General features: G+C 65.1%; 3 protein-coding genes across 5 annotated transcripts; 2 read left to right on the forward strand and 1 right to left on the reverse strand.

The window, feature by feature from the left end:
• Positions 1 to 82: 82 nt before the first annotated feature.
• Positions 83 to 6,391, reverse strand: S100A1 (S100 calcium binding protein A1). The gene is made up of 3 exons (XM_074980566.1): positions 6,248 to 6,391; positions 870 to 1,019; positions 83 to 355 (listed from the first exon to the last, which is right to left on the reverse strand). The coding sequence occupies exons 2-3, from the start codon at positions 1,008 to 1,010 to the stop codon at positions 212 to 214; spliced, it is 285 nt and encodes a 94-aa protein (XP_074836667.1). The 5' UTR covers positions 1,011 to 1,019; positions 6,248 to 6,391; the 3' UTR covers positions 83 to 211.
• A 9,947-nt stretch (positions 6,392 to 16,338) lies between these two features.
• On the forward strand, positions 16,339 to 18,494 carry S100A13 (S100 calcium binding protein A13). Of its 3 annotated transcripts, none has more exons than XM_074980982.1 (3): positions 16,339 to 16,616; positions 17,414 to 17,658; positions 18,304 to 18,494. In XM_074980982.1, the coding sequence occupies exons 2-3, from the start codon at positions 17,506 to 17,508 to the stop codon at positions 18,439 to 18,441; spliced, it is 291 nt and encodes a 96-aa protein (XP_074837083.1). In that variant the 5' UTR covers positions 16,339 to 16,616; positions 17,414 to 17,505; the 3' UTR covers positions 18,442 to 18,494. The 3 variants fall into 3 exon arrangements, with proteins under 3 accessions (XP_074837083.1, XP_074837085.1, XP_074837082.1); XM_074980984.1 differs by having other exon boundaries at positions 16,339 to 16,548; positions 17,366 to 17,658; XM_074980981.1 differs by having other exon boundaries at positions 16,343 to 16,548.
• Positions 18,495 to 21,456: 2,962 nt separating this feature from the next.
• Positions 21,457 to 24,862, forward strand: S100A14 (S100 calcium binding protein A14). Its single transcript, XM_074981075.1, has 3 exons — positions 21,457 to 21,800; positions 23,361 to 23,507; positions 23,834 to 24,862. The coding sequence occupies exons 1-3, from the start codon at positions 21,768 to 21,770 to the stop codon at positions 23,951 to 23,953; spliced, it is 300 nt and encodes a 99-aa protein (XP_074837176.1). The 5' UTR covers positions 21,457 to 21,767; the 3' UTR covers positions 23,954 to 24,862.
• The last annotated feature ends 1,288 nt before the right edge of the window (positions 24,863 to 26,150 follow it).

A 26,150-nucleotide genomic window follows, 5' to 3' on the forward strand; every position in this document is an offset into this window, starting at 1 on the left:
ACCGGGGGCTCCTGGCCCTCCCAGCCCCACTGCAGTCATGCCCCCCCTCGCTGGACGATGAGGAAGGAACGGGGCACCGGGGCGCGTTTGGTGGCTTTAATGGGTAGCTCTGTTTAGCTGGTTGGGGGGCGCCCGTTGGCTGGCTTGGAACGGGTGCGGGGCTGCGGCTCTGGGGGACAGCAGGCCAGGCCAGGCCAGGCCAGCTCCCTGCTCAGGTGTCCTCCCAGAAGAAGGTGTTGCAGGCCACGGTGAGAGCCGCCACCAGCACCACAAACTCCTTGAAGTCCACCTCCCCATCGCCATCCGCGTCCAGGTCCTGCATGATTCTGTCCACGGTGCTGGCGTCCTTCTGGGTCTGCAGGAGACAGTGCAGGCAGCCAGGTGAGCGCCTGGACCCCGGTTTGGGGCTGCGGGGCCCAGGCTGCTGTGGGGAAGGTGGAGGCGGGTGGCGAGGCAGGAGGAAGGGAGGGGAGGGGTTAGAGCTGCACTGGGCGCAGAGGAAACACAGCTGGGAGCTGGGGAATGGGGAGGTGGATGCTGGGAAGCTCCATACTCGAGAGACCTGTCAGCCGGGCAGGGGCTGGGAGCCCAGCGCCTGGCATGTGGGAACCGCCTGCAGCCCAAGCCCAAGGGAACCAGGCTGCCCTGGCAGCAGGCATGGCTGTGCACCTCCCATTCCTGCTCTGCTGCTGGTGCCCACCCACGGGAGGGCAGGCCAGTGCTCCCGGGGTGGGCAGATGTGGCTCCTGCACTGGAAGGCAGGGGCACCGCACCCAGGTGGTCCCCTAGGCCTGCCTGCTCGGTGCCAGGTCCCTCGCCCCCCGGACTATCCCAATGCCCCACGCACAGGGCCAGGGGCTGGTCCCCACCTCCAGGAAGCAGCCCAGCTCCGTCTGCAACAGCTCCTTCAGCTCCCTCTTGTTCAGCTTGCGTTTGTCGCCCTCCTTGCCCGAGTACTGGTGGAAAACGGCGATCAGCCCCTCCATGGCGTGCTCCAGCTGCGAGGCCATGGCACAGCTCTGCAAGAAGCACCACGCGGGCTGAGAGGCTGGGAGCAGGACCTGCCAAGGAGCCTGGAGGGACCCATGAGCAGGAGAGCAGCCGGTGGGGCCCAGCCAGCCCTGGTCTCTGCCCTGGGGCTGCCAACATGGGGGCTGGTCTGGGGTGGTGGTTCTGGAGCTGGGCACCTGCCCACGGGCAGCCTGGCAGCCCAGCTGTGCCACTAAACAGCCCCTGGCTGGGCCTGGAGCAGGAGGCCATGGGGGGGGCCCTCCTGGCGCAGCTGGGTTGGCGTCAGCCCCGTTCTCCTGCCAGAGGGCCTGTGGGGGCAGAAGGGCCAACACATGTTGCTGGGCAGCGAGGAGTAGGGCCTGCTGGGGGCAGGGCAGGATCAGGACCTCCAGCTGGCCGGTCCCCTGGGGAACTTTCAGGGCTGGAACGGCAGCTCCCCACGTCCAGCCACCTGGCCTGAGCTCCCCCAGTCTCCCCCCGTACCGCCGCACGGCTCCTGGGCTCCCCTGGGCTCCCCCTGTACCGCTGCACGGCTCCTGGGCTCCCCCCATCTCCCCCTGTACCGCTGCACGGCTCCTGGGCTCCCCCCGTACCACCACACGGCTCCTGGGCTTCCCCTGTACCGCCGCACCGCTCCTGGGCTCCCCCGGTCTCCCCCTGTACCGCCGCACGGCTCCTGGGCTCCCCTGGGCTCCCCCTGTACCACCTCACGGCTCCTGGGCTCCCCTGGGCTCCCCCCTGTACCACCGCACGGCTCCTGGGCTCCCCCAGGCTCCCCCCGTACCACCGCACGGCTCCTGGGCTCCCCTGGGCTCCCCCCTGTACCACCGCATGGCTCCTGGGCTCCCCCGGTCTCCCCCCTGTACCACTGCATGGCCCCTGGGCTCCCCCGGTCTCCCCCCTGTACCACTGCACAGCTCCTGGGCTCCCCCGGGCTCCCCCCTGTACCACTGCATGGCCCCTGGGCTCCCCCCGTACCACCGCACGGCTCCTGGGCTCCCCTGGGCTCCCCCTGTACCACCGCACGGCTCCTGGGCTCCCCTGGGCTCTCCCCTGTACCGCCGCACGGCTCCTGGGCTCCTCTGGGCTCCCCCCTGTACCGCCGCATGGCTCCTGGGCTCCCCCTGTACCACCGCACGGCTCCTGGGCTCCCCCGGGCTCCCCCGTGTACCACCGCACGGCTCCTGGGCTCCCCTGGGCTCCCCCCTGTACCGCCACACGGCTCCTGGGCTCCCCTGGGCTCCTCCTGTACCGCCGCACGGCTCCTGGGCTCCCCCGGTCTCCCCCCGTACCGCTGCACGGCTCCTGGGCTCCCCCGGGCTCCCCGCTGTACTGCCGCACGGCTCCTGGGCTCCCCCGGGCTCCCCCCTGTACCGCCGCATGGCTCCTGGGCTCCCCCGGTCTCCCCCCGTACCACTGCACGGCTCCTGGGTTCCCCCGGTCTGCTCTCTTACCGCCGCACGGCTCCTGGGCTCCCCCGGGCTCCCCCCTGTACTGCCGCACGGCTCCTGGGCTCCCCCGGTCTCCCCCCTGTACCGCCGCATGGCTCCTGGGCTCCCCCGGTCTCCCCCCGTACCACTGCACGGCTCCTGGGTTCCCCCGGTCTGCTCTCTTACCGCCGCACGGCTCCTGGGCTCCCCCAGGCTCCCCCCTGTACCACTGCATGGCCCCTGGGCTCCCCTCGGCTCCCCCCCGTACCACTGACCAGCTCCTGATCTCCCCCAGGCTGCCCCCTATGGGCTGGCTCTGTGCCCCTGAAGACTGAGGCGCTGGCATAAGAGCCAAGCCCCCATCCCCACAGAAGGGTCTGATCCCAGGGCAGGGCAGCACAGCTGAGATGCTGGCGCAGTGCTCACCGGATTCAAAGGGCCAGTGACAGCAGAGGGGCGGTTGGCAGCAGGGGAGCGCCATGTGAGGGGCTGTAACATGCACACACAGAGCGACTCCCCACACGTGCACAGGCAGCTGAATGTTTGACACCGACCCCCAGAACCAGCCAGTGCCGGGGGCTCCATGTGACCCACCAAGGGGCTCAATGGGGAGCAGGGCCTCAGCTCCCTGGGGCTGGCCAGCAGCTGAGGTGGGTGCGGGTGTCACTCCCACTGACCCCTGGAGGAGCCCCACTGGCTGGGCAGGAGCAGGAGCAGGAGCAGGAGCAGGAGCAGGAGCAGGAGCAGGCCCCCTCTCCTGGTGCCCTGGGATTGGAGCACCAGCTGCAGATGCCCAGGCCCGAGGGACCCCGGATCTCCTCCACCGCCACCTGGGGCTCTGGCCAGACGTGTCCTGCCTCCATGCCGTGAAACCAGGGCAGAGCTCTCAGGCAACACCCCCTCCCCAGGGACCAGCCCTCCGGAACTCGCTGCTTTGGCTAATGACCCTCTGTGTTTACGACCAGCCTACTCCACCCACAGACAGGAACACAACCGGGAACATCGCTGCCTGTGTCTCACCCGAGCCCTCAGCCACTGGGGACCATGGCTGCGGCTGCTGGGCCTTGCGACCATATCTGTGGGTTCTTACTGCAGCCGGCACAACCGTGGCCCTCCAGTACCGCAGCTGGGCTTTACTACAGCACTTGTGGGGTCCCTGTGCCAGGCAGCTCCGCACTGGTCCCCCAGTACCCCGTCCGTCCCAGAGTTACTGCAGGACCTTGGCTTAGTGCTGCAGAACACTCTGGTCTCTGTTCTCCTGACCGGGCGCCAGCTGCCTGTAACCCAGCCCAGCGTGCCAACAGGGCTGGGGCTATCGGGTGTCTCCTGGCTGCTCCTGCTGGACAATGGGAGCCAGTGTGGCGTGGCGGGGGACCTATCGGCTGACGGCGCTGAGTGTCTATATAAAGGCCCCTTGTCAAAGGGAGAAATCCCGGCTTGAAAGGTTGCTGTGGAAACAGAGGAGCCAGGAAACCAGATGCCTGGCTGGAGCCCTGGCGATAGAGCAGGCTCCAGGCAGCTCCTGTTACAGGGGGGCAGCCTGTGACAGACTCCAGCAGGGCAGGTGTTCCAGGGGGACGTGGCTGTCGCGCTGCCCTGTATGGATTTGGCCTGCTGCTTCCTTGGCCCTGATGCCGCTTGGGGGTGAGCCCCAAGCCCGGGGGCCGGTCTCAGACCTGATATGCTCACAGGCAGGGCAGCTGCTACCCTGGCAGTGGGGGCTCTCCTCCCCCACCCTCCCAACCCAAATCCCTGGGGGTCGCGAGCTGCCAACACAGCGGCCTCCCTCTCTCCCTTTGCTGCACATACAGCCCCAGGAGGGGGGCTGCTCTGTTCTCCGCAGGCGGCGGGCCCTGAGCCTTGGGCGTGGGAAGGGGCCAGTAGGGGGCGCTCTCCCCTTGCAGGGAGTACTGACCCCCGGGGCAGCTGGTGCCCCTCCCAAGGAGATGTTCAGCCCCGAGCCCGTGGCCGGGTTGCCCAAGCGCCGGGTGGGACCGGCTGGCTGGCCTGAATTCCCATGCAGGCTCTAATCTGGGAGCGGATCGTCTCCTGGTCCCCACCTGCGGGTTCTGTCACACATCTGCCCGGCCCACACCGCCCAGGCGCTCCGCCACAGAGGTGGCTGCATTTAGCAGCCGGCAGACGAGCTGTTTACCTACCCTGCTCAGCCCCGTGGCACCTCAGTGCCTGCTGCCCTCCATGGGCAGCACGCTGGGCACCCAGGGGCACCAGGCTCCCTCGCAGAACGAGAACGGCACAAATTCCCAGCTCCCTCTTGCCCAACAGGCCTGAGAACGTCACAACAGTGCTCACGTCCTACCCCACACGGTGAGGCCTCTGCCCCTTGGACAAGGGGAGAATCGCCATTGGCACTAGAGAGGCTATGACCCGCGGCTGAGGAGGGGAAAGTGACAGAGCACAGACCCAAGACCCTCCTGGGCTGGGGGCAGAGTGGGGCTTGGCCTCTGCCTCCCAAAGTGGGTGAGCAAGGTGCAGGGCGGTGCAGCGGAAACGGGGATGATACTTAGCTGCGCCCTTGTTTAATGCTAACCCGCCCTGGGCAGGTATGGCACTATCTCTAGCTGCCCCTTCTCCTCCCACCTAGGGCTGCTCCACCAGCGCTGGGGCTGGGTGCCCAGTGAAACTGATGCAGGTTTCTGGGAGGAGGAAGCTGTTGCTGCCTCTCCAGCAGGCAAGGTGCTGGCCAGTGCAACTACTTCTGGGGAGGCCTCCCCATGGCTAACGCACCCCGGCTGGGGTCGGGAGGGGTTGCTCAGCTGAGTGTAGGAGAAGGGGAGGGGCAGGGCTCTGCCTCTAACGCAGGATGGGATGGGTGTGACCCCCCCGCCCCCTCACTGCTGCCTCTGTCCCGATGAGCTCCCCCCCATTTGGGGTGTGGCCTGCCCAGGTGGGGCAGGGGCAGCTTGCTGGCATTTCCCTGGGCAGCACACCTTCCCCAGGGGCGCAAAGACAAGTCCCTGGCGTCAGAGGTACAGGACGAATGCTGTGGCTGGGATCCTGGGCAGGGACTCGGGCTGGGGCTCTGACCCCCGCCTGGTCTCTTGAGCAATGGGGGGAGCACAGAGCAGATCCCCCTAAGCACCAGGCAGGGTGGAGCCCCTCATTCAGCACGTAGCTGGCCTGGGCAGTCCCCTCACCACAGCAGCACAGCTGGGCCGATGGGGGCGTGGAGCAGCCTGGCCGGGCTCTGCCATCCCCTGGGGTTGAGGGGCAGGGGAGGTGGCTGCAGCCCCACACAGAGGTGTCACTGGGCTGTTTGTCCCTCACCCCCTGGGCTGGTGCAGTTGGGGCTGTGGGGGGAGGCTGGGGATGCGGCTGGCTGTGCTGGGGGGCTGGGACGAATGGGGTGGGGAGAGGCAAAGCTGGGGTCCATTTCTCTCCCCGGGCTGCACGTATACAGCCCCCTCTGCCAGCCCATCTGCCCCCAGCCCCATCCCCAGCCAGATGGGGCCCAATCCCTCTCCCATTGGTGCCAGCAAGGCATGGGAGCAGGATCAGGCCCAAACCCACCATGGGCCCTGCCTCCTGCTAGCACCGTATGTCCCTGGCTCACAGATACACCCTCAGCCCCCACAAACTGCCCCCTGAACTCCCAGCTAACCTCCGGCTGCTCACAGCTGCCCCCGCCCCTTGCCCCGCCAGTCCCGTTCTTGGGGTCAGATCTCCACGGTGCTCAGCCCCTGCAAACATGGCTCCCATGAGAGCAGAATTGCCCCCCCCACCCCTCCTGGACCCCCGCTCTGTGTTCCCCCCACCTGGCCTGGCGGTCGCAGTTTGGCACTTACAGGGTAGGAGCAGAGGAGCGGCCGAGCCCCTCTCTGCTGCCTGTGCTGAGCTGGAGTGTGGCTGGCCCCCTGCCTCCTACCCCCACCACGCTCGCCTTCCGGCTCGTCCTAACAAGGGGAACTGGCAGCTGGACAAACCAGCTGATCCTCTGCCTGGCTGACAGGCTCTGCCCTGATGCTGCTGGCACCCCTTCCAGCCTGAGCCGGCCCATTTCTCGCGCTCTGCCCCTGCCCGACCTTGCACCCGGCTCCGACGCCTGGCGCTGAGACTTCCCGGCTGTGCCACGCCCCGCCTGGCACCCCCAGGCCTTCTGCCCAGCACCCTGGCCTGTGGGGCCAATGCAGCTGAGAATCGGATCCTGGGAGTGAACCCAGATATGGGGCATTGGCTTCTTTGCTAGGCCAGGAAGTGCAGGAGGAAATACCCAGGCAGGTCCCAGCTGGTGTGCCCAGAAGCCCTGAACCTGGGGGTTCTGGCCAGCCTGAGAGGGTGGGGGAGGGGAGAGCCCAGGCCAGGTGCTGGGGTGGACACTCAGGTGTTGCCATGCAAAGGCTGTTACCTGCTCAGCCTGTCACACACCGGAGCTGGAAGGCTTAGAGCAGTACGGCAGAGGGGGCCGGGTTAGCAGTTACAGCACAGGAGGGGGAGTCAGGACTCTGGGGTCCCCGTCCTGACCTGGTTCTAATTCCAGCCTGGCCACAGACTCCTTGGGCAACTTAGGAGTCATGGCCTCACTCCGTGCCTCAGTTTCCTTTTGTGAGACGAGAGCATCGTGCCTAAGCGCTTTGACTCGATGGGGCAGAGGGTTACGGCACACGGTGGTTCGACCTGTCAGATGGCAGCTGAGGAAAGCTCCAGCTTGTTGCTATGTTACGGCTGGCGAACGGAGGTATCGGCTGGTTAAGTGACTTGCCCAAGGCCCTGGAGGGTTTCCAGTGGGCATTGGAACTTGGGAGCTTCTTGCTTCCAAACCCTGGGCACAGCCCACACCTGTCTGGCACAGGAAGTCCACCCCACGGCTGGCTGCTGGTGTCTGCACGGAGCTGGGGAAGGATGCAAGAGGAGGTGACCCTGCAGGGGTGAAATTCCCTGTATGCAGACAGGTTAGCACCTTGTGAGTGGACTGGGGTTGCTGGGCATGACCACAGTATAGACCCTAAATAAAAACAGATGTGGAGTTCGGAAGGGGAGCCAGTTTCAGCCTTAGCTGCAGAGACATGAGGAGACGGGTCCGAAGCTAATGCCCCTGTGCTACAGCGCCGCTGGGGTTAAGTGAGCAGACCAAGGTCACATGGGAATTTGGTGGCACAGTGGGCCCACGAGCCCTGCTTTCAGCACTAGTCTGACGATGATGCCCCAACTCCCAGACCATCCTTCCTCTCTGGTGCGGGGCCGTTAATGCCCCAAGGTGGGCGGGAGCCAGCTGTGTTCCCCAGGGCCGCCCAAGGCCCTTGCACAACTCCTGGTTCCCAGCCTTTTCAACCCCAACGCTTCTCAGGTGCATTTGAAAAATCTCTGCCTAAAATCACCAGGCCGGATTCTGGCTCAGGTGTGACGCCTGACTCGCCCTGCGCAGCCCAGGGGATTGTCTCTGGATTTACACCCCGAAAATGGAGCGCAGCACCTAAGTTTGAACAAATACGACCAGGTCCTGCCCCTCCCAGCGCCCAGGCCTCTCCCAGGGAATCCAGCCCATTCGGCGCCTCCCAAGGGGGCCACACCCTGGCACATGGGCCAGGCAAAACTGCTGCAGAAATTCCATCCTGACATGTCCCCACTGGCCGGTTCCTGGGAGAAGCAATTACAGCGGGAGCTCCTGGGAGCGCAGCGCTTGTGCCAAGCAGGTTAGGGGATCTCCAAACAGGTTTCGGCCTCTGCTGCTGCCTTGCTACACGCAGAGCCGGCTAAACCAGTCATGGCCCTTGCTGATACCTGGGCTGGGAGAGCTCGGCTCCCTCCTGGGTCAGCTGTTACACAGCAGGATCCCGGCGGGGGCTGCACCCCCCCGCCCAAGGTTTTCCAGCTCTGGGGCCTGGGGAGCCGAGCTTGACTCACCATGCGGACATCAGGCAGGGCCGTCCTTATCCAGAGCAGCATGTGCCACAGCTCAGGGCACCCGAAAATTTGGGGCCCTGCTGGTCTTTGTCTAAATGCCCCCAAAGCCAGGCAACACCCCGAGGAGCTCTGCACAGGGCTGCAGCAGGGTTCCCGCCAAGCCCTGGGGCTGCCCTGGCCAGCAGAGGGGTGTCCCTCCCACCAGCCCCAGCAGGGAGACACCCGGGAAAGCCTGAGAACCACCCCTGCGCCCCCCCTTAAGCCCTGCACCCATAAACAACCCCTGCGCTCCAAGCCATCCTCCCCCAGCCCAGCCCAAGGCTCACCCCCAGCCCAGAGCCTGTACACCCTCGGGCACACCCACCCTGCTGAGCCCCCTCCAGACCTGGAGCCCCCTTTCTGCACCCCAAAATCCCCATTCCAAGCCCCATCACAGAGCCTGCACACCCAGGTGGAGCGCTCACCCCCCCCAGCCCTAGAGCCCTCCCGCTCCTGCACCCCAACCATCTGCTCCGTCCCTAAGCCCCTCCCCGCTGAGCAGCCCCCGAGGAAGGTTGCTACGTGCCCGGCCATGGAGGGGGTGTTGCACATCACCTCCGTGGCACAGCTCACCTGCACGCTGGCTCACGTGACACTCAGCCGGCTCAGGAGAGGGGAACCGTGGGGCAGCCCTGGCTCTGAACGTCCACCGCGCGCCTCTCCCTCTCCCTGTTCCATGGTGCTGCGTCTGCCAGACAGGGGCTCCCTCACGTACCAGTGCACAAGGCGCCGGAGCTCCTGGCCAACGCTAAGCCTGGGGAAGAGCCGGTCAGGCGGTGATGAACCCATCCACAGGCACCTGCCAGCCCCGGCCCATTGTGACTTTACCATCTCACGGGGGGGGCCGCGTTAGTCTGCAGCTTCAGCACAAGCCCCGAGCAGGCCTGCAGACCTGAGGGCCTAGCGATCGATGAGCTCCTGAGCTCTCGTGGGTAAGCTGACGCAGTGGGTCTGGCCCACGGAAGCTCAGGAGCTAAGAAATAGACCATTCGTCTCTCGGTGCTCCAGGGCTGCGTGTTTGTTTGTCTCTTTTGTGCGTGTGAATGGGCTGCCTCAGTCGACCTTTGCTTTAAAATGTCCTGTTAGTGGCTTGCGGCTGTCGGGCGCAGGGGCACCCATTTACCAGTCCTGCAGAGGGCCCCGTGAAACCTCAGGGTGGCCCCAATTTCAGGGCTGGCTGCCACAGCCCGATTTGCCCTGGCTCAGCCCTGGCTCAGCCCCTGGGATTCTTTCCGCTGGCGCCCAGCAGCTGAGCAGGGGACAGGGGCCTGCACCCTGCGGCTCTTTAAGGAGTTCTCTGCAGCTCCCAACACCGTCACTGCAAAGTGAAAACCCCTCCCGGTTATCTTTGCTGTTTGGGGCGATGGGCGAAAGCTGCACACGGAACAACTCCTGCAGGCGCTGAGTGCTCCCGAGCCCCCGGAGGCGTGCAGTGCGTTGCGCTGACCCTCTCCCGCTCTCACGCCTGGCGGCTCTTGAATCGCTGCGATTTTCACCAAATTCTTCTGCTGTTTGGCTGCCGCCCCCGCGGCTGAGAGAAGAACCGACTTGAGGGTGGGTGTGGGCGCCCCAAACTTCACTCTTCCATACCCCCTGCTCTTGCCAAAGGGCCAGGCCTGGGACTGACCCTCCTCAGCACGCCCCAGAGTCCCTGGAACAGGCATTGTCTGGCTGTCTGGGTGCAGAGGGCGAGGGCAGTGCTGGGACACGCTCTGCCCTGGCGCTGAGTTTATTGGTCTCCTGTTTGTCTTCTTGCGGCCTAAACAAGTGGCAATGCCCCAGAGGTGCTCAGCCAACGGCCAGAGCCTGCAGGGCAGCGGAGGAGCCAGGCAGAGAAGGAAAACACCCTGCTCCTTTACAGACTCATTTCGTCCTGAAGGAGCCCAAAGCACTCTGCAGACCTGCTCCCCCGCCAGCAGTGCAGCCCGCTCTGGGGTGGAGCAGCCGCGGGTCGGCAGGCGCACAGTGCCGGGCTGGGCCGAGTAGCTCAGGCGCTTGGGAGCTCACTCGCTCCAGCTGTAACCCTGTGAGGTTGTGAGAAGCCGACCCAGACCCAGTTAGGCCCCTAACGGCAGGTCCACGCCCCAGCTGCAGAGGGGCACAAGAGGCTGAATTCTTCCTGGCTGCGGGGGACTTGTGTTCTCCTTCCACCCAGCAGGGAAATAAATGGCCATGTGTGTCTCTGGAAAGCCCAGCCCAGTCCAGCCCTCTCCCCAGAGTCCTGCTGGCTTCCAACAGGGCCTGGCTTCACAGCCCAGGGAAGCAAAACCACACAGAGCCGCTCTATGTATCCCTGTGCGCTGGGCAAGGAAGGCAGGTCTGGGTGTCACGCCAGGGCAGACAGCAGGGAATAGAGTGGGATTTTTCTCAACTCCTTTTCTGCCCAGCTCCCTCTGCAAACGCCCCTCGCCAGCCCCCCCAGCAGCCAGAGAACATGACCGTTCCAGCCCAGGTTACACCTGGGGAAACTGAGGCACCAAAGGGCTCCCCCAAGGCCCAACTGTGCGGCTGGTAGGGAACCCAGGAATCCGCAATGCTCCCCTGTGTGCGAGCTATGACCCACCCCACCCCTCCTTGCGGCGGGCTGGCAGCCGTTGCCAGGGTGACAGGAGCTTCTCTGGCTCCATCGCTGTGGGTTTGTCAGGCTGCTGATGGGCATGAGGCTGTGGGTGCTGGTCCACTGTCGCAGACCCCCGGATGCCCATGTTCCTGCCAGGGCTGCTGGCGATATCACAGCCCTGCTGCTTCGGGCCGGGGATTTCTACCACTCTGCAGCCCTAGCGCCCCTCTCCTGCCCTGGGGCCAGTGCTCTGAGCCCTCTCCTGGATCCCGGCCCCCCTGGGAGTGGGACAGCCTGCTCCCCAATGTCTCTGTGCTCCCCAGCCAGCGTCCAGCCTGCCTGACCCAGAGTGGGGAACGCCCAGCTCCTGCCGCCTGGCATGGAGACCCTAAGTGCTGCCTTGGGCTGGCCCCGGCTCAGAGGCCCTCGCAGCCCAGGGCTTAGCAAGGAGTGCTTGGGGGGTTAGCGTGGAGATTGGGGGCCCCATAGGGTGGGGGAATAAAACCAAGCAAGAGGAGGTGGCAGGGGCCACTGCAGCAGAACAGTGTAGGTCGGAGTCGGGTTTGGAGCCCCAGGGAGCTGGCCTCTGCCGCCTCCTCTGGCCAGGCAGCTGCTCCCTGCAGCCAGGTAGGTGGAACCCAGCTTGGTTGGGGAGCAGGAGCCGGGGTGCTGACCATCCCACAGCAGCCAGCCCCAACCTGGTGCGACCGCCTGCAGCGCCTGTGCCGAGTGCCCTCGGCCTGGGCCTCGCCGTCCGCGACATGGCGAAGGCGGAAGGAAGGAGACGCGTGCCGGGAGGGCAGGCCCCACAGTGGCTGTTGGCCATGGTGAGCAGGAGGTTACCCACGGCTCTGGGTGCCCGAACCCTCTGCCCGGAGCAGGGGCAGGCGATGGTAAAGAGGACTCTGGCCAGGTGCCGGGGGTGGGGGGTTGGTTCCCTGGGTCAGCTGCATGTCTCCTACTGTCCGGTAGTAACACCGGGTGGGGGCCTCAGTTTCCCCGGGCACAGCATCGGTGCATAGTGGTGAGGGGCATGTCGCTGTGATGACTTCTCCCAGGTACTCAATGGCCCTCCCTGCCCTCTGCAACCCAGGCAGCCCGGGGACACCTTTTCCCTGGGAAACAGGACCGAGGCGGGAGCAGGGGCCTGGCTGGTTGGAACTAGAACTGAGCTCTAGAGTGGGGCAGCCTGGTGTGCCTGGAGAGGGAGGAAGGGGGCCAGGGCCCGGCTAAGGGACCCCTCTGGGCCCCTCTCCCCAGGACAGTTGGCGCTGAGGCTTCTGGTTCCTGTGCTGACAAGTCTGTTCTGCGCCGTGTGCCTGTTGCCCCATAACCCGGCTGCCCTCCCGGCTGAGCCAGAGTCACCTCCGCCTGTGGGTGGGGGCAGGGCCTGGGGACCCCCCCACTCTGTGACAACCACTCAGTATTGCCCCGCTCATCCCCAGGGATGCACCCAGCGCCGTCCCGGCCTCGGTGGTGGAATGGTCTCCCTGAGAGCGGGGCCCAGGCTGCCAGGACCAGAGGACGGGAGCCAGGAAAGGGGGACGTGCAGATGGTCACTGTGTCATGCCAGGGCTGGCCAGGCCAGGTCACGGGACAGGGGGTGTCTCCAAGCTCAGCCCATTGCCCTCCCCCGCCCCCACAACGGCAGCCTCCTGGCACCCAGCTCAGGGATAGCACGTGGACCAGCTCTCGGGGCTCTGCCCTGGGGAGAGGGTTCGCCCCATCTCTTCCACTGCTCAGACCCTCCCAGGGGCTCTGTCACATCCGCCCCCCCCGCCCCCCCCGGCATCGGCAAAGGTGAACCTGGCACCAGAAAGTGGCTTTCTGGATGGAGTTCCCTTCTCACCACAACAGCCCAGGTGTTGGGGTGCCAGCCTAGCGTTCCTGCCAGCGTTTTCCAGCCCCGGGCAGAATGCATTTTGTGACGTGGAATGTGTGGATGTGCACCACACACAGACACAGCGGCTTCCGGCTCTTTGCGAGTCAGGTGGGCGGCACCTGGCCCTCCCCTGGGTGGCCACCCCCCGGCTCAGCTTCCAGGGATCGCTGGGCTGTTCGTTCCAGCTGCGTGATAGAATTACTCATGGGGTGAGCCCTGGAATGAGGGTGTCGCTCCTCCGGAAATCCATCTCAGTCCCCTGTGACTCTGACTCGCGGTCAGGGGCTTGGTCAGGAACCGGCAGCTCTCCTGCAGCCAATCCCCCTCCGCCTGGTATCCAGCGCCGACGTCGCCGGCTGCTGGGAATGGGGCCAAACTGGCCAAACTGGCTGGCGGGGCCAGCACCAGCTGAGTCAGGCAGGGGCGAGTGCTTGTGCAAGCTTCTCACATGGGTGCAGCACTAGCCGCGTGTGCACCTGGCTTTCCCCAGCCTCACGGCAGGGCTGAGCGTGTCCCAGGCCTGCTCACGCTCTCGGGCTGGGCCCTGCCAAGGCGCCCGTCTCTGGGAAGCAGGATGCATTGGCAGGGGGCAATCCGGCCGCAGCCCGCCCCTGTGGCACCAGGCGCTGCGCGCGCAGAGGGATGTGAGGTGGCAAAGGCTGGTTCCTGGTCTCTCTTTTACTGCTGGGGGCTGAACCCCAAAACCAGAGACCGGCTCAATGCCATGCAGGGGGCTGCAGCACAGGCACAAATGGACCTCGCCCTTCCAGGGGCCTTACCTGCCTGAGCACCCACCCCTGGGTCACAGGCTTCACAGTCCCCACGGCCGGGTGAGGGGTCCAGGGGTGGGGGACAGACTCCCTGTGCCCATCCGCCAGCGCCGGCACCCCCCCTGCAGTGTGGGGGAGGGCAAGAGGCCAGCTGGACTCCCGCAGAGGGTCCCACTTGAGGGCCCGTGGCAGGAGGGAAGTGCCCCCCGCCTGGCGCCCCCTGCAGGCTGCGCTGGAGCTGCTGGCGGGGCCAGGACCGGCTCATGGGCGCTGGGGCGAGGAGGGGCCGGTTGCTCCCTTGCCTGATGACAAAGGCTGGAAGATTTCTTGGGGTTGGAGGGTGGGTTGAGTCGGGGCCGTGCCCCTCCCCCCATTGGGCCCCGCCCAGGCCGTGGCTGCTGGCTGCCGGCCAGCAACACAGGAAGTGTCCTGGCAAACATCCCCTGCTGTACCCAGCCCCCCCCGCCCCGCCCCCGCACTGAATCAGCGGGGTCCCTGCTGCGCCCCGGGCTGACGGCAGCACGCCCCAGGGGGATGTGCTCCATGCAGTCGCCCAGCACGGTGACCCCTCCCTGGTGCTCTGCATCCCTCCCGGCCAGGGACCCTTCTCACCCTTCCCGCCGTGACTGGAGCTGGCGGCTCAGGGAATCCCCCCCGGGTGTCCCCAGCTGCCCAGAGCAGCGGATGGCTCAGTGCTGGGTTTGGCAGCCTGCTCTCAGGTGCAGCCTCCCTCCAGCTGGGCCTGGGGGGTATCAGAGGCTGATGGTCAGCGGCTCCCCACTAATGGGGGCTGTGGGTGAGGTGTCTGGCTCAGGCCGGTCTGAGAAGTTCAAGAAGGATGGACAGGGTGGAGACCAGGCCTTGCAGCTCCCGGGGGCCCAGCAGCCAAGTCACCCTTTTCCTCGGGGGTGGGGGCGCTGCCACACTGCTCAGAACGTGGGGCTCCCTGGCACGGTGCACCCCACAGTAGCACCACGCACTCCCCACGATGATCCCCACTGGGGCGCTTCCCTTCCTTGGCTCCCACTTAGGGGCTGGGTGTAATGTTTGGTTCAAACCTCTGCCCGGGGGTGACTGACCCACCGGGTGACTCTGGGCCAACTCTGGCAAGACCCTTGGGCTGAAAAGAACAAACAATTGGAATGAGGGAAACGGTTGGACGTTTCCTTCGGACGTTTGGGATGTAGTGGGGGATATTCACTCCAGGGCTCTTGTTCCAGAATTTCCCTCCGTTGGTTTCACGCCGACGTTGAAGCCGACGTTCCCATTAATCTTTCTTCCCTTCCGTGTAGAATAATTTTTATGTGCACCGTGGCATGTGCGAATGTTCACCACCAGGAGGAAAAAACCCTGGCTCTGGGCACTCTCCAATCAGCTGGGCAGCCTTGGGAGCTCTCTGGAACTGCTGCACAAACACCTGGCTTCAAGCCCTGGGTGTCGCACAGAGGGTGATCACTGTGCACCTTAGCGACAGAGCCTGGATGGGGCCCACGTGCTGGAGTCCTGCCCTCCAGAACTAGCTCCGGAGGCTGGTCTCTGTCACTCTCTGACGTGGCAGTGCTGGGACTTACTTGGTAATGACCAGTGCTGGGCTACAAGCTGCCAATTAACTGCACAGACGCCCCAGGGCTCAGCTGTGCCCTCCCCACCCAGTGCACCGCAAAGCCTGGCCAGGTGTCTGGCGTGTGCCGGATTGGGATCTCAGGGCCAAGGGATTTTTTGCCCCAAGCACTTGGAGGCCAAGGAGAGGAACACGCACAGGGCCGTACCATTGGGAATGGTCTGGAGCGGGACATGATTACGGTTATGGGCCGGGAGGGCACATTATTCCTGGGCTGGGAGGGATGTGTCCAAGCTGACGCCCCTCATAAATAAGTGATGCTCAAAGGAGACCATGTGGGTAATCTGAGCTGCCAAATTAGCCGAGGCTAAAGAATTGTTCAAAGCCTGATATTGACAGGAGCAATTTCATGGGGTCAAAAATCGGTTCAAGCAAAACATGCTGCGGCCTGGGGCCGGGTTCCCACCAATGTCTTTCAGCCACGAGGGGAACAAGTTTTGTTCTGTGCACCACTGGAGAAACACAGGCTGCCGGCTGGGGGCAGCTGGGGGTGCTCTGCTATCAGCTGGGCGGTGCCTGAATCTTTCTGGCGGCTGCCAAGCGCTCTGCTTACGAGAACACGGGTTTAGGGTATGAATTCGTGTCCCCTGCTGGGTTTGCCACTGGTAAGAACCAGAGAGTGCAACTGCGTGCGGCCCAGCTGGCCTGAATAGGTCACCCGCCCCCAGGGAGGCAGGGGCAAGGCCAGGGAGGTGATGCAGATTCAGGGCGCACAGCTGGGATCTTTCAACCAGCCCCGGGACTGGGGGGTACTTGCTGGCCAGGCGCCAGGGCAGGAATGGGGGAAATCTGAGGCCAGTGGCTTGGGCCAGGCCTGACGTTAGCAGCGACTGAAGCGCAGCATGAGAGGTGGGCAGGGTCCTGGGCGGCAGGGGTGACCGGCTCCCCCAGCTGGGGCTTTGCACAGGCAAACACGGGTTGTTTTTCCCTGGCTGCTACATCCGCCACAGCGCCAAGTGAAGCACAGTTTCCTGGCACTTGGCTCTTTCTCTGAGTTAACTCTCTCCGACCCTCCCACCTCTCCCCCTGCCAGCCCCAGCCCTGAGCCCCAGGGCCTCCGTCTGCCTGTAGGTCTGTCCCTGGGCCAGGGCCAGGCACTTTGCAAACCTGGTGCCTCCTGGCAGGGGTGCTGGTGGGCAGCCACTTGCTCAGGACGTGGCCTGCTGGCTGTGGCCGGGGGGGGCGGGTTGGGGCGTGGGCGGCGTTTGTCCGACTGGGATGGGAAACATTACACCACCCTGTTGAACTGCTGGAGCCGTGAGCTCTGCCCCCCAGGCCGGCTGCCTGACTCCCTCCCCGCCGGCCGGGTATAAAACCATCGCTGGGGGACGCAGCCTCCCTGTCGGCAGCTCCCTCCTGAGCGGCCCACCCAGGTAAGAGGGGATTCCTGCGCCTGGCCCGAGCCTCCAGCCCAGCATTGCTCAGGGACTTCCTGGAATGGGTGTGTTCGTGCGGCTGCTTCAGGTCCTGGGGCCTGTGGGCTGTGGGATTGTGTCTGGTTGCAGGAGCAGAGGAAAGTCGGGGGGCGTGGGGGGATTCAGGGACTGAGCCCCGCAAACTCCCAAACTCCCTCCCCAGGGTCCCAGCAAGTCTGGCTGCTGTCTGGCTTTATGGCAGCATCCGTCCTGTGCTGGGGCCCCTGTCGGGCAGTGCTGAGCAGGGTGCAGTGGGGAGGCACTCTCCTAAGTGCCAGGGACGGAGGTGCCATGCCCCATCGCCCACCCTGGCACTGTGCCCAGCAACGGATGCTGTAGGTACCCGGGTCAGGCAGCCCCGGCTGGACCCCTCCACATACTGGGCCCTTTGTCCGCCAGGCCAGGCTGGGGATGATGTAAACAGGCGGCTCCGTGCCAGGCTGGGGGAGTGCGCGCCCGGCAACTGGCATGTCCAGCCCGGCTGCGAGCTGGTCCGCAGTGCAGCTCCCGCACTGTCAACAGCTGCCCGCTCGGAACCGGACCAAGAACTGCCAAACTCATCGCACCCTGCCCGACCAGCCCGTCCAAGCGGCTCACCGGCCGGCTGGCACGGCTGGAAGGGGAACGGCTTGGTGACTTCCTGATGGAGCCGAGAGCCAGCTGGGCCCACGCTCATCCATCCAGCTGTCCGTCTGTCCCCATGCACCCTCGGTCTACCTGTCTGCCTGTCTCCCTGCCCCCCCAGCCTTCTCTTCTCTCTCTCTCTGCGGTGCAGTGCCGGGGTTGGTGCTGAGCCCTGGGTCTCTGCCCCGTGTCCCTGCAGAGCTGGACCGTTCTGAGTGGCTGCGCTCAGCTGCACTGTAAGTGCCTCACCGCCCGCCCGCCCCGGCTGTGGAGCTCCCCTTGCCCGGCGCCATGGCCGCCTGCGAGCTGACCGAGCTGGAGACGGCCATTGAGAAAGTCGTTAGCATCTTCTTCACTTACGCGGGCCGGGAGGGCAAGAAGGGGACGCTGACGGCCGGCGAGTTCAAGGAGCTGGTCACGCTGCAGCTGCCCAACCTCATGAAGGTGCCAGTGTGTGTGGGGAGAGAGGTGGGGGGGCTGGCGGGGGGGGGGGCTGGGGCAGGAGTGAGGGGAGCATTACGGGCAGGGGGACCCCTCATGTATTTACCCTCAGAGCCAGCACAGCATCTGCTTTCCTGCGAGGTTCATAAATACAGGCCCTGTGCGTGCTGCTCCCTCAGATGGGTCTCATAAGGGCACCAGGGAGACTGTCTGTCTGTCTGTCTGTCTAGCTCCATATCCTCGTCTGCCTATCTCTCTGTCTGTCTGTCTGTTGAGCCCAGGCGCTGCCGTTGGCCCAGCAGGTTTGTATGATTTTGGGGTGCTCAGAACAGGTCCAAGCAGAGCTGTCCCATCCACCAGCTGGACTAGGGAAGCTACTCCAGGCACTGCATGTTGGGGCCCCTGCCAGCATTAGGCTTCCCGCTAACCCTCCCTCCCAGGCTGCCCCAGAGCCTGCGTCCCCCCAAAGCACAGCCCCCCAGAGCACAGGGGCACCGGAAGCACAGGGCCCAGGGCAGCTGCCCTGGTCTGTCCCATGAAGGGGATGGCTCTGAAAACTGAAGTCCTGACAGCTCCACCTGCCCCCCGGCTCCTGGCTGTGCCCCAGCAGTGCTGGGCTCTGACCGGCTCCCCGGCCCCTCCCCGCAGGATGTGGGGTCCCTGGACGAGAAGATGCGGAGCCTGGATGTGAACCACGACGAGGAGCTGAAGTTCAGCGAGTACTGGCGGCTGATCGGGGAGCTGGCCAAGGACATCAAGAGGGAGAAAGTGGGGAAGAAGAAGTGACGGGGCGAGGGGCTCCTGGTGGCTCCGGCCATGAATAAAGTGTTCCCACAGTGGCTGAGCCTGGCTCTCTTCCTTGGGGAGGAGGAGGGGCAGGAGGCACTGGGCGGGGGTAGGATGGCCAGCCTCTCCCACCAGGTCTGCGGGGACATCGCGTCACTGCCCCACTGGCACCCCCATTGGTGATCTCGCCCCCTTACCACGGCCCTGCCTACACTCTCCGAGGGGCCTGTCTTGAGCCCGGGCTCCAGAGGGCTGGGGCTGGGACCCCCACAGTGCCCATGGGCAGGGGGCTCTGCTCAGGGTCAGCCTGGGACTGTTAACCCGCCCTGCCCCAACGCAAGGAGCAGCCGTTCCATGCAGGCTCGGGAGACCTGTGCGAAGCTGCACAGCAAACAGGTGGCAGGTCAGGGAATGGAACCCAGGCGTCCTGACCTGCCAGGGTTGCCGGACTCCGCTGGGTTCTGTCCGCCTAGTTTTATTGCTTCCGGTGTTACTGCAGGGACAGGCCTGGCAAGCTGGGGCCCATGCAGAGAGGGTGTAATATGATGGGCTTTTCTGGGCACAGCTAAGGAAATCAATCCAAGGTAAAAATCACTTAAATCGGGGCCACTTGCAGCCCAGGCTGAGATCTCCTTCTCACTAAGGCAAATCCAACCATCACAGAAGTCCCTCTGCTGGCCCCACTGGCCAGCCAGAAGCCACACAAGCAAACCCCCAGACTTCCGCTGTCTCAAACTGCGCAGTCCAACAGCCCCCTGCTCAGGTGAGAGGTTCTCAAAACCTGTTTGTTTTCTCCAGCGCAGCCCCCTCTGCCTTGTCCTCCGCACACCGCGCTCCTGGTCTTCATTGACAATCCAGCACCAGCCTCAGCTCTTTCGACGGATGGTTCTTTCATCCGCCTTCCCGCTTGGGCCTGGCGCCGGGCCTGCCACAAAGACTTACGTTCCCCCCTTGTAGCTTCGGTGCGAACGGCGATTTGGATCCTGACTGGGCCCCTCATTGTTTACCATGTGGAGGGAAGAGTCTTTCCGTCTTCCCACAGGCGCTGGGGGTCAGGGCCAGCTGAGCCAGGTGGGCCGCGTGGCACTGCTGGTGGGCGAGGTGACAGTCCCAAATCCCCGGGCTGCGTATTGCCTGGGAATCTGGTCTCTTGTGTCGCCCGTCACCCGGGCTGAGGAGGGGACCTCCCAGCTCTGGCGCACCAGAGAGGCGGCCGTGGTGGTCGGTGCCCTAACAGAACGAACCCGCAGGCCCGGAGCAGCTTCAAGACTGCCAGAACGATCCATTAGGCAATGGGCTCCGTGGGGCTGACCCCCTTCCACAGAGCTGGAGGTCGCCTGGGCAGGAAATGGCTCTGAGACATCTCGACCACAGCTATGGAGCCAGCAGCCATGACCTCCCCCGGCACACACCGGTTCAGGGCATCACCCGCTTTCCTCGGGCGCCTCCCTTGGCCCCGGCACAACCGCTGGTGCCACGACCTGAGTGGTGAGAGAAGTGGCTCTGCACTGGGCGAAAGCCTGTCCGGGGGCTGGGGGTGTGCGGCTTGTACACGACGCAGCCTTGGCAGCCACTCAAAGTGCTGCTCCCAGAGCCGGCCCGTGCCCAGGCTCTGTGCTCTGGGGTGGCCGCCTCCACCCTCCTGTGGTGGGTCCCAGGGCAGCCAGGGGGTCGGCTGGGGGCCTGGCGCGGGGCAGCAGAGCATCCTGGCCCTGAGCCAGGTGCCACCTGGGCCGGGGCGGCAGTGGGGCAGGGTGGTGCAGGACCGCTCCACTCCATGCTGCCATGGTGAGTGTGGGAGGGGGCTGACCCCTGCGGCTGCCCCACCCCCACCCCCACTAAGCCACCAACTCAAGGGAGGAGACCTGGGCAAGGGCGGGGCAGGAAGGGGGTGGAGTGGGGCAGGGGTGGATGGAGGCAGTGCCTGCTCCAGCTCAGCCAGCACAACCCCTACATTCTGGGCGCACTTAGCAGAAGAGCCAGTCCCCAGAGGGGGCTGTGGTTGGCCCGCAGAGATGGAGAAGGGCCAGGCTGGCTGCCCCCCTCAGCCTAGGTGATCCAGCGTGGGGCCAAGGAGAGGGATGGGGCCATTGCAGCCGAGGCCCTGCCAGCTGTTCATCCAGGGATTCCTCCCTGGCTGCTGAGATGCAGCCAGCTCTGGGGTGGAGGCAGCAGCTGGTTACCGGCCGCTGAGAATGTGCCATGCCACGGCAGCTTAGGACGGGGCAGGGAGAGTCCTTGGCCCTGGGATCAGCTTGGCCGTAGTCCCCCGCAGTGGCATTTAGCCATGCCCAGGGGCTAAGATGCTGGCTCTGGTGGACAGTGGCATGCAGTGAACATCAGTGGCTCTGACCAGAGGTTTACGGTCCCCTCAAGGCACAGCACCTCCTAGCCCCGGGCTGGGACAGCAGGATGGCGTAGGCCCACATGGCATCACTCAGGCCTCCTGGCTGTTCCCACACCATCCTGCCACGGCCCCATCCACTAAGCTCGGGAACGCTGACGAAATCCCAGCCCCGGTGCTCTGGCTGCACGCCAGGGGTGCGCGTTCTGCAATGTATCCCATGTGCTGCTGGGGTGCATGCCATGAAGCTGGCCAGGCCCCAGCTCGCAGGCTCCACTGGGGGTCCCTTTTGAGTGTGGGAGGACCTGCCGTGGCAGCCCCCCTGAGATGGCACTTGCCAGGTGCCTGGCACTGGCAGTGCTGGGTGATGATGAAGGCTGGGATCGGTGAAGCTGGCCGGGAGTGGGAGGGGCCCAGTCCCACGCTGGCCTCCCGCCAGGCTCTGAAATGAGACACCTTGCACCACAGCTGTAGCTTGCAGGTAACCTGGTGAGCTGTCGCCCACTCACACCTCTGGGCGGTATAAAACCCTGGCGGGGACCAGCCCACCCCGTCCCAGAAGAGCCTTTGGAGCAGGTAAGCGGCCGCGTCCCTTCCCAGCCCCTGGCCAAGTCTGGCTGGGGGATCGCACTGGCTTGCGGGCCCCCTGCCCCCAACCTGTCCCCCCAGGCGCCCCTCTTGCTTGGCCCAGTGCGTCATTAGGGGAGCGGCCAGGACATGTTGCAGCAGCTCCCCGGTTGCCTGCCTCTCTGCGCACGTCCCCCCGCCTGGAAACCTGAACTCCAGCTTTGCAGAGAGCTGCGACCTCACCGGGCTTTGCCCTTCTCTCTCCCCCAGCACCTGATGTGAGACGGCTGCCGGCAGGACCCCCCACGCCCGACTCAGCTTGGATCCCAGGAGCAGCCCATCCCCACACTGCTCCCAGTAGCATCCCCCGGAAAGCCCTGCAGGAGAAGGAGCCGGCGCCCCACAGAGACGCAGCATGGGCCAGTGCAGCTGTCGCAAGAAATGCAAGGTCAATGCAGGAGCTGTGGTGCCCCACGGCCCCTTCCCTCCGTGGGGAGAAGTTGGGGAGCCCTCCGGCTGTGCTTGGCTCGAGGACGTATCCAAAGGGACCCGCAGCTCCTCTGCACCCAGGACCAGCCGTGCTTTGGGAGTGGTCCTGCCCTGCTCCAGGAGATGGGACGTCCGGGACATTGGGATGCAGCAAGGGACTCTCTGGGCCTGATCCAAAGTCCACTGAAACCAACAGAGAGACCCTCCTCCTGGACTCCACTGGGCTTTGGATCAGCTGCCCAGAGGGTCTGGCTCCAAGTGGCCTGAGCCCCCCGCTGCCTGGCTCTATGGGCCCCGGTGCTGTGCGGGGCTGAGCAGGGCTCCTGGCTGCTGTGGCCAGCGGCCAGCACAGCAAACCAGGAGGCGCTTCTCAGCAACAGCCACGCGAACGGCCCTGCGGTTCTGGGCTGGGTTAAAAGCTGCTTCAGCGACTGTTAAACCAACCTGGGGACCGAAGGACGCCACTGTGCGCCTCCTGCTTTGCTCTGCCTTCCGGGGGAGGCTTGTCCCAGGGTCCTCGCGTGGGTGTGGAGGCCAGGAATGGCGCAGATTTACACCAGCAGAGGGGCTAGCCCCCCAGCTCAGCGCGCCGGCTGGCATGGGTCAGGTCTCTCCCATGCCGCGCTGTGGGGCTGTTTCGGTGGCTGGCCCTGTAGTCGGCAGATACTGGCTTAGCTGGGTGTGACCCCCGGGCCGGAGCGCACTGCTGCGCCCCTCCCTGGCAGGCAGCTGTGGGGAATTCACAGGAGTGGCAGAATTTCTGGCTAAAGCTTTGGAGGGATGTGACCGTGGCCCTCTTGCCCGGTCCCCTCCTGGACTGGAGGTTCCCTGGCCAGGAGAGGCAGCGCTGGGGCCCTGCTCCGTCTGGGATGCGCAAGGTGCCTCCTCCTGGTTGAAGCTGGAACCCGCCCCCCACAGGCACCAACACATCTATGGAGCTGCTGGCCAGCTACTCGCCTAGTGAGCCCGAATGACTCAGCCCCAGCTGGGCAGTCGCCTGCGCGCTCCTCGGGGCAGGGGGCCGGTGGAGTTGTGTGTGTGCAGACGGGAGCCAGGAGGGCCTGGCCAGTGCTGGTAATCTCCAGGCTTCAGGGCCCAAGCTGGGCAGCAGCAGGTGGTCAGGAAGGACGTTGGCGGCTGGGTGTAGGGTCTAGCACGAGGCCCTGCTGGAGGCGGAGGGCAGAGGTAGCAGGCCAGGCTTGGAGCTCCCTTCTCAGTGGGCGGCCATGCGCTCTGCGGCCTGGGAGGGGCGTGGTTTGGGGGAGCCGGGGAGGAGGGCTGCCAGCCGCTGGTCGTGGTGTGGTGGGTGGAGGGATCCTGGTGGGGCGAGTCGGGGGAGCAGCTGCTGGAGTGCTGAGCTCTCCCGGGGCAGCTCCTGGGAATGGCTGCAGCGAGCGACAGGTGGGAGGCAGCCGGGATGGGACGTTCTCCCGTGGCCTCGGGCTCCTCCTTGCGTCCCGCCAGGGCCTCCTGGCCCCCTCCCCAGCTAACGCTCTCCCCTCCCACCCGCGGGCTCTAGGAAAGCCAGGCGCTCACTGACGTGGAGAGGGCCATCGAGATTGTGATCAACAACTTCCACCGCTACGGGGTGAAGGGCCGGAAGGAGTGCCTGACCCCCAACGAGCTCCGGGAGCTGGTGGTGCAGCAGCTGCCCAACCTGTCCAAGGTAAGAGGAACCCTCCCCCCGGGCGGGCCGGGAGCTTGGTGGCCCAGAGACCAGCCCTGACGGAGCACGTTGGCTGGGGGTGACGCAGCAGTGTGGGGGGTGGCCCCCATTCATCCAGGGTGCTCTCACTGAACCTGCCTCCATGGACCCCCGAGATCCCAACCCAACAGACCCCACCCACTGCGCCCCAGTCCCATCAGCCTGTGCCAGCCTGGGCCTCACCTCTTCCACAGCCCCGCCCAGCAGCAGGATCCCTCGCTGCACCCCCTTTCCCTTGGGGAGCACAGTGCCCTGCTCCCCTCTGACAGCGCCCCCTCTCCCCACAGCACGTCTGCTCGCTGGATGAGAAGATCGAGAGCCTTGGGGACCCGGACGAGGCCAAGGTGGAGTTTGGCGAGTACTGGGCCATCATGGGTGAGGCGGCCAAGGGCTGCCGGGTGAAGTAACAGGCTGCAGGGGAGCCACGGACCACCAGGCCTCGGACCATCTCTACGGGGAGCGAGCGAGAGACTGTCGGCCAAAACACAGTGTTAATCCTTCCGGGGCACCTCTGCCTCGTCCCACAGCTTGGGAACCGCTTCATTCTGGGCTCTCTCTCCACCTGCCTCCTGGTCTAGAACCTCACCATTTGGGGGCCCATCTTGCCTGCTCTAGAAACCTCCAACCCCCCCACTCAGCTGTGCTAGAACCGTTTCCTTCTGGGCCGCCTGCCCTGCCCTGCCCTGCAATAGCGCCTAGAATGGCTCTTTTGGAGAAACGCCCCCACTCGAGTTCCACAGGGTCAGTGATGGGGTCTCCGCCCCAGCCGTTGCTGCCCCATCCCAGTGGCCTGACCCTCTCCATAGTCCAACAGCAGCTTTCTGGCTCCTTTCTCAGACAACCCACAGGTGCTAGGGGTTGATTGGCCCTCTCACTCTGGAACCGTGGCCATCCGTCCCAGTAGTGTAGGAACTTAACGCCCTCAATTTCAATCTTGCCAGGTCTGGAACCGCAATGTGCCATTTTTCTAGCTCTCTTGTTCTAGAACCTTTTGGCCTTGGGGTTCCCCCCAGTTCTAGAACATAAGCACGTGCCATCTTCTAGTTCCCTCACTCTAGAAACTTTTCACTGTTGTGGGTTTCCCCCAGTTCTAGAACAGCAACAGGTGCCATTTTCCGTCTCTCTTGCTCTAGAACCTTTACTCTTGGGGTTGTCCAGTTCTGGAACTGTAAGGTGCAGGAGTTTTAGCTACTCGACTCTGGAACCTTTGCTTCGGGGGTTCCCTCCACCCAGCCCTTGTCCCCCGACCCCTCTCCCTGGTTCTAGGATCTCTCCCTGGAGTGCTCGGTGTCACTGCTTTGGGGGGTGGAGCTAGGCACCAGGAGGGGGGCCTGGGGTCTGCGGGGTGAGGGGGCTGGAAGGAGGGGAGGGGGCTGGGAGCTGGGCTGAGGCATGGGACCAGGGCTCTAGGCAGGCGGCAGGGCTGGGTGGAGGGCAGTGTGTGGCGTGACATGAGGCCATTGTGAGTCTGGGGTCTTTGGTTTGTCTATGGGGTGTGGGGCTCAGTTACTGGCTCTGTGTGGCTCCCCCCAGCTCCTCAGATTGACGGCGAGACCCCAGGGCCACACGGCAGATTGGGGTGGGTGAGTGGGGGCCCACCCCTCCCCCCACAGTGCAACAGCACGCAGCCCCCCCAGGCGTCCGCTGGCCCTGACAGCCCCACACTCCGAAGCTTAATGGTGCCCAGTGCATGGGGGCTGGGGGGGGCCATGCACCCCAAGGGCCCTGCTCTCCAGGCAGCCCTGACACGCTCCGACCCCACATCCTGCCCAGGGAAGCTTGGACTGTTCCCTGGGAGGGAGGCAGGGGCCAGGACTGCTGGGGAGGCTCGCCCTGGCACTAGAAGGGGAGTGGAATCTAGTGGGTAGAGCCGAGGATGTTGCAGTCAGGGACCCTGGGCACTAGTCCTGCTGGGGCAGTGCAGGCTAGTGGTTGGAGCAGGGGCCCTGTGGTGAGCCAGCCTGTTCCTGATTCTGCCTTGGCCCAGCCCCTTCCCTGGTCCTATCTTGGTCCATCCCCTGGAAGTGGGCACCCACCCAGAGGGGGCTGGTTGGCCCCAGGCCCCGGAGCACCGTGTTACTGGCACGACGTATTGCCCCCCCAGGGCACTGGGACTGGGGCACAGCTCCGCCCCCAGCCTGGCCACAGGCCGCGCGCTGGGCTGGGACGCGGCTTGGCAGCCACTTGTCTCGCTTGCAAGAGTTTTGTATAAATCAATAAAGACACCAGTGGGGAACCTGGCCGAAGCCTGTTCTGTTCTGTGTCTGTGTGGGGCACTGGGGAGGGGCCCAAGTGCAAAGTGGGGCCCGGGGGGAAGGGGAGCCAAGGGCTCGAACCAAGAGGGGCACCCAGGGACCTGAGGTGGGAGAGGGGGATCTGGGGGCTCAAGTGGGGGAGGGGAAAGCAGGGGTCTGAGCTGGGCCAGAAGAGCTGGGGGCCTGAGTGGGGCAGGGGATGGGGCGGGGGGGGCTGCAGGGGAGCAGGGGGCCATGGTGGGGCAAGGAAGCGGGCATCCGTGGTGGGGCAGGGGAGCAGGGGGCCGCGGTGGGGCAGAGGAGTGGGGGGCTGCAGTGGGGCAGGAATGCCGGGGGGCTGACCTCACAC

Source organism: Carettochelys insculpta, chromosome 30 (genome assembly GCF_033958435.1).
Source record: "Carettochelys insculpta isolate YL-2023 chromosome 30, ASM3395843v1, whole genome shotgun sequence".
Taxonomy (NCBI): Eukaryota; Metazoa; Chordata; order Testudines; family Carettochelyidae; genus Carettochelys; species Carettochelys insculpta.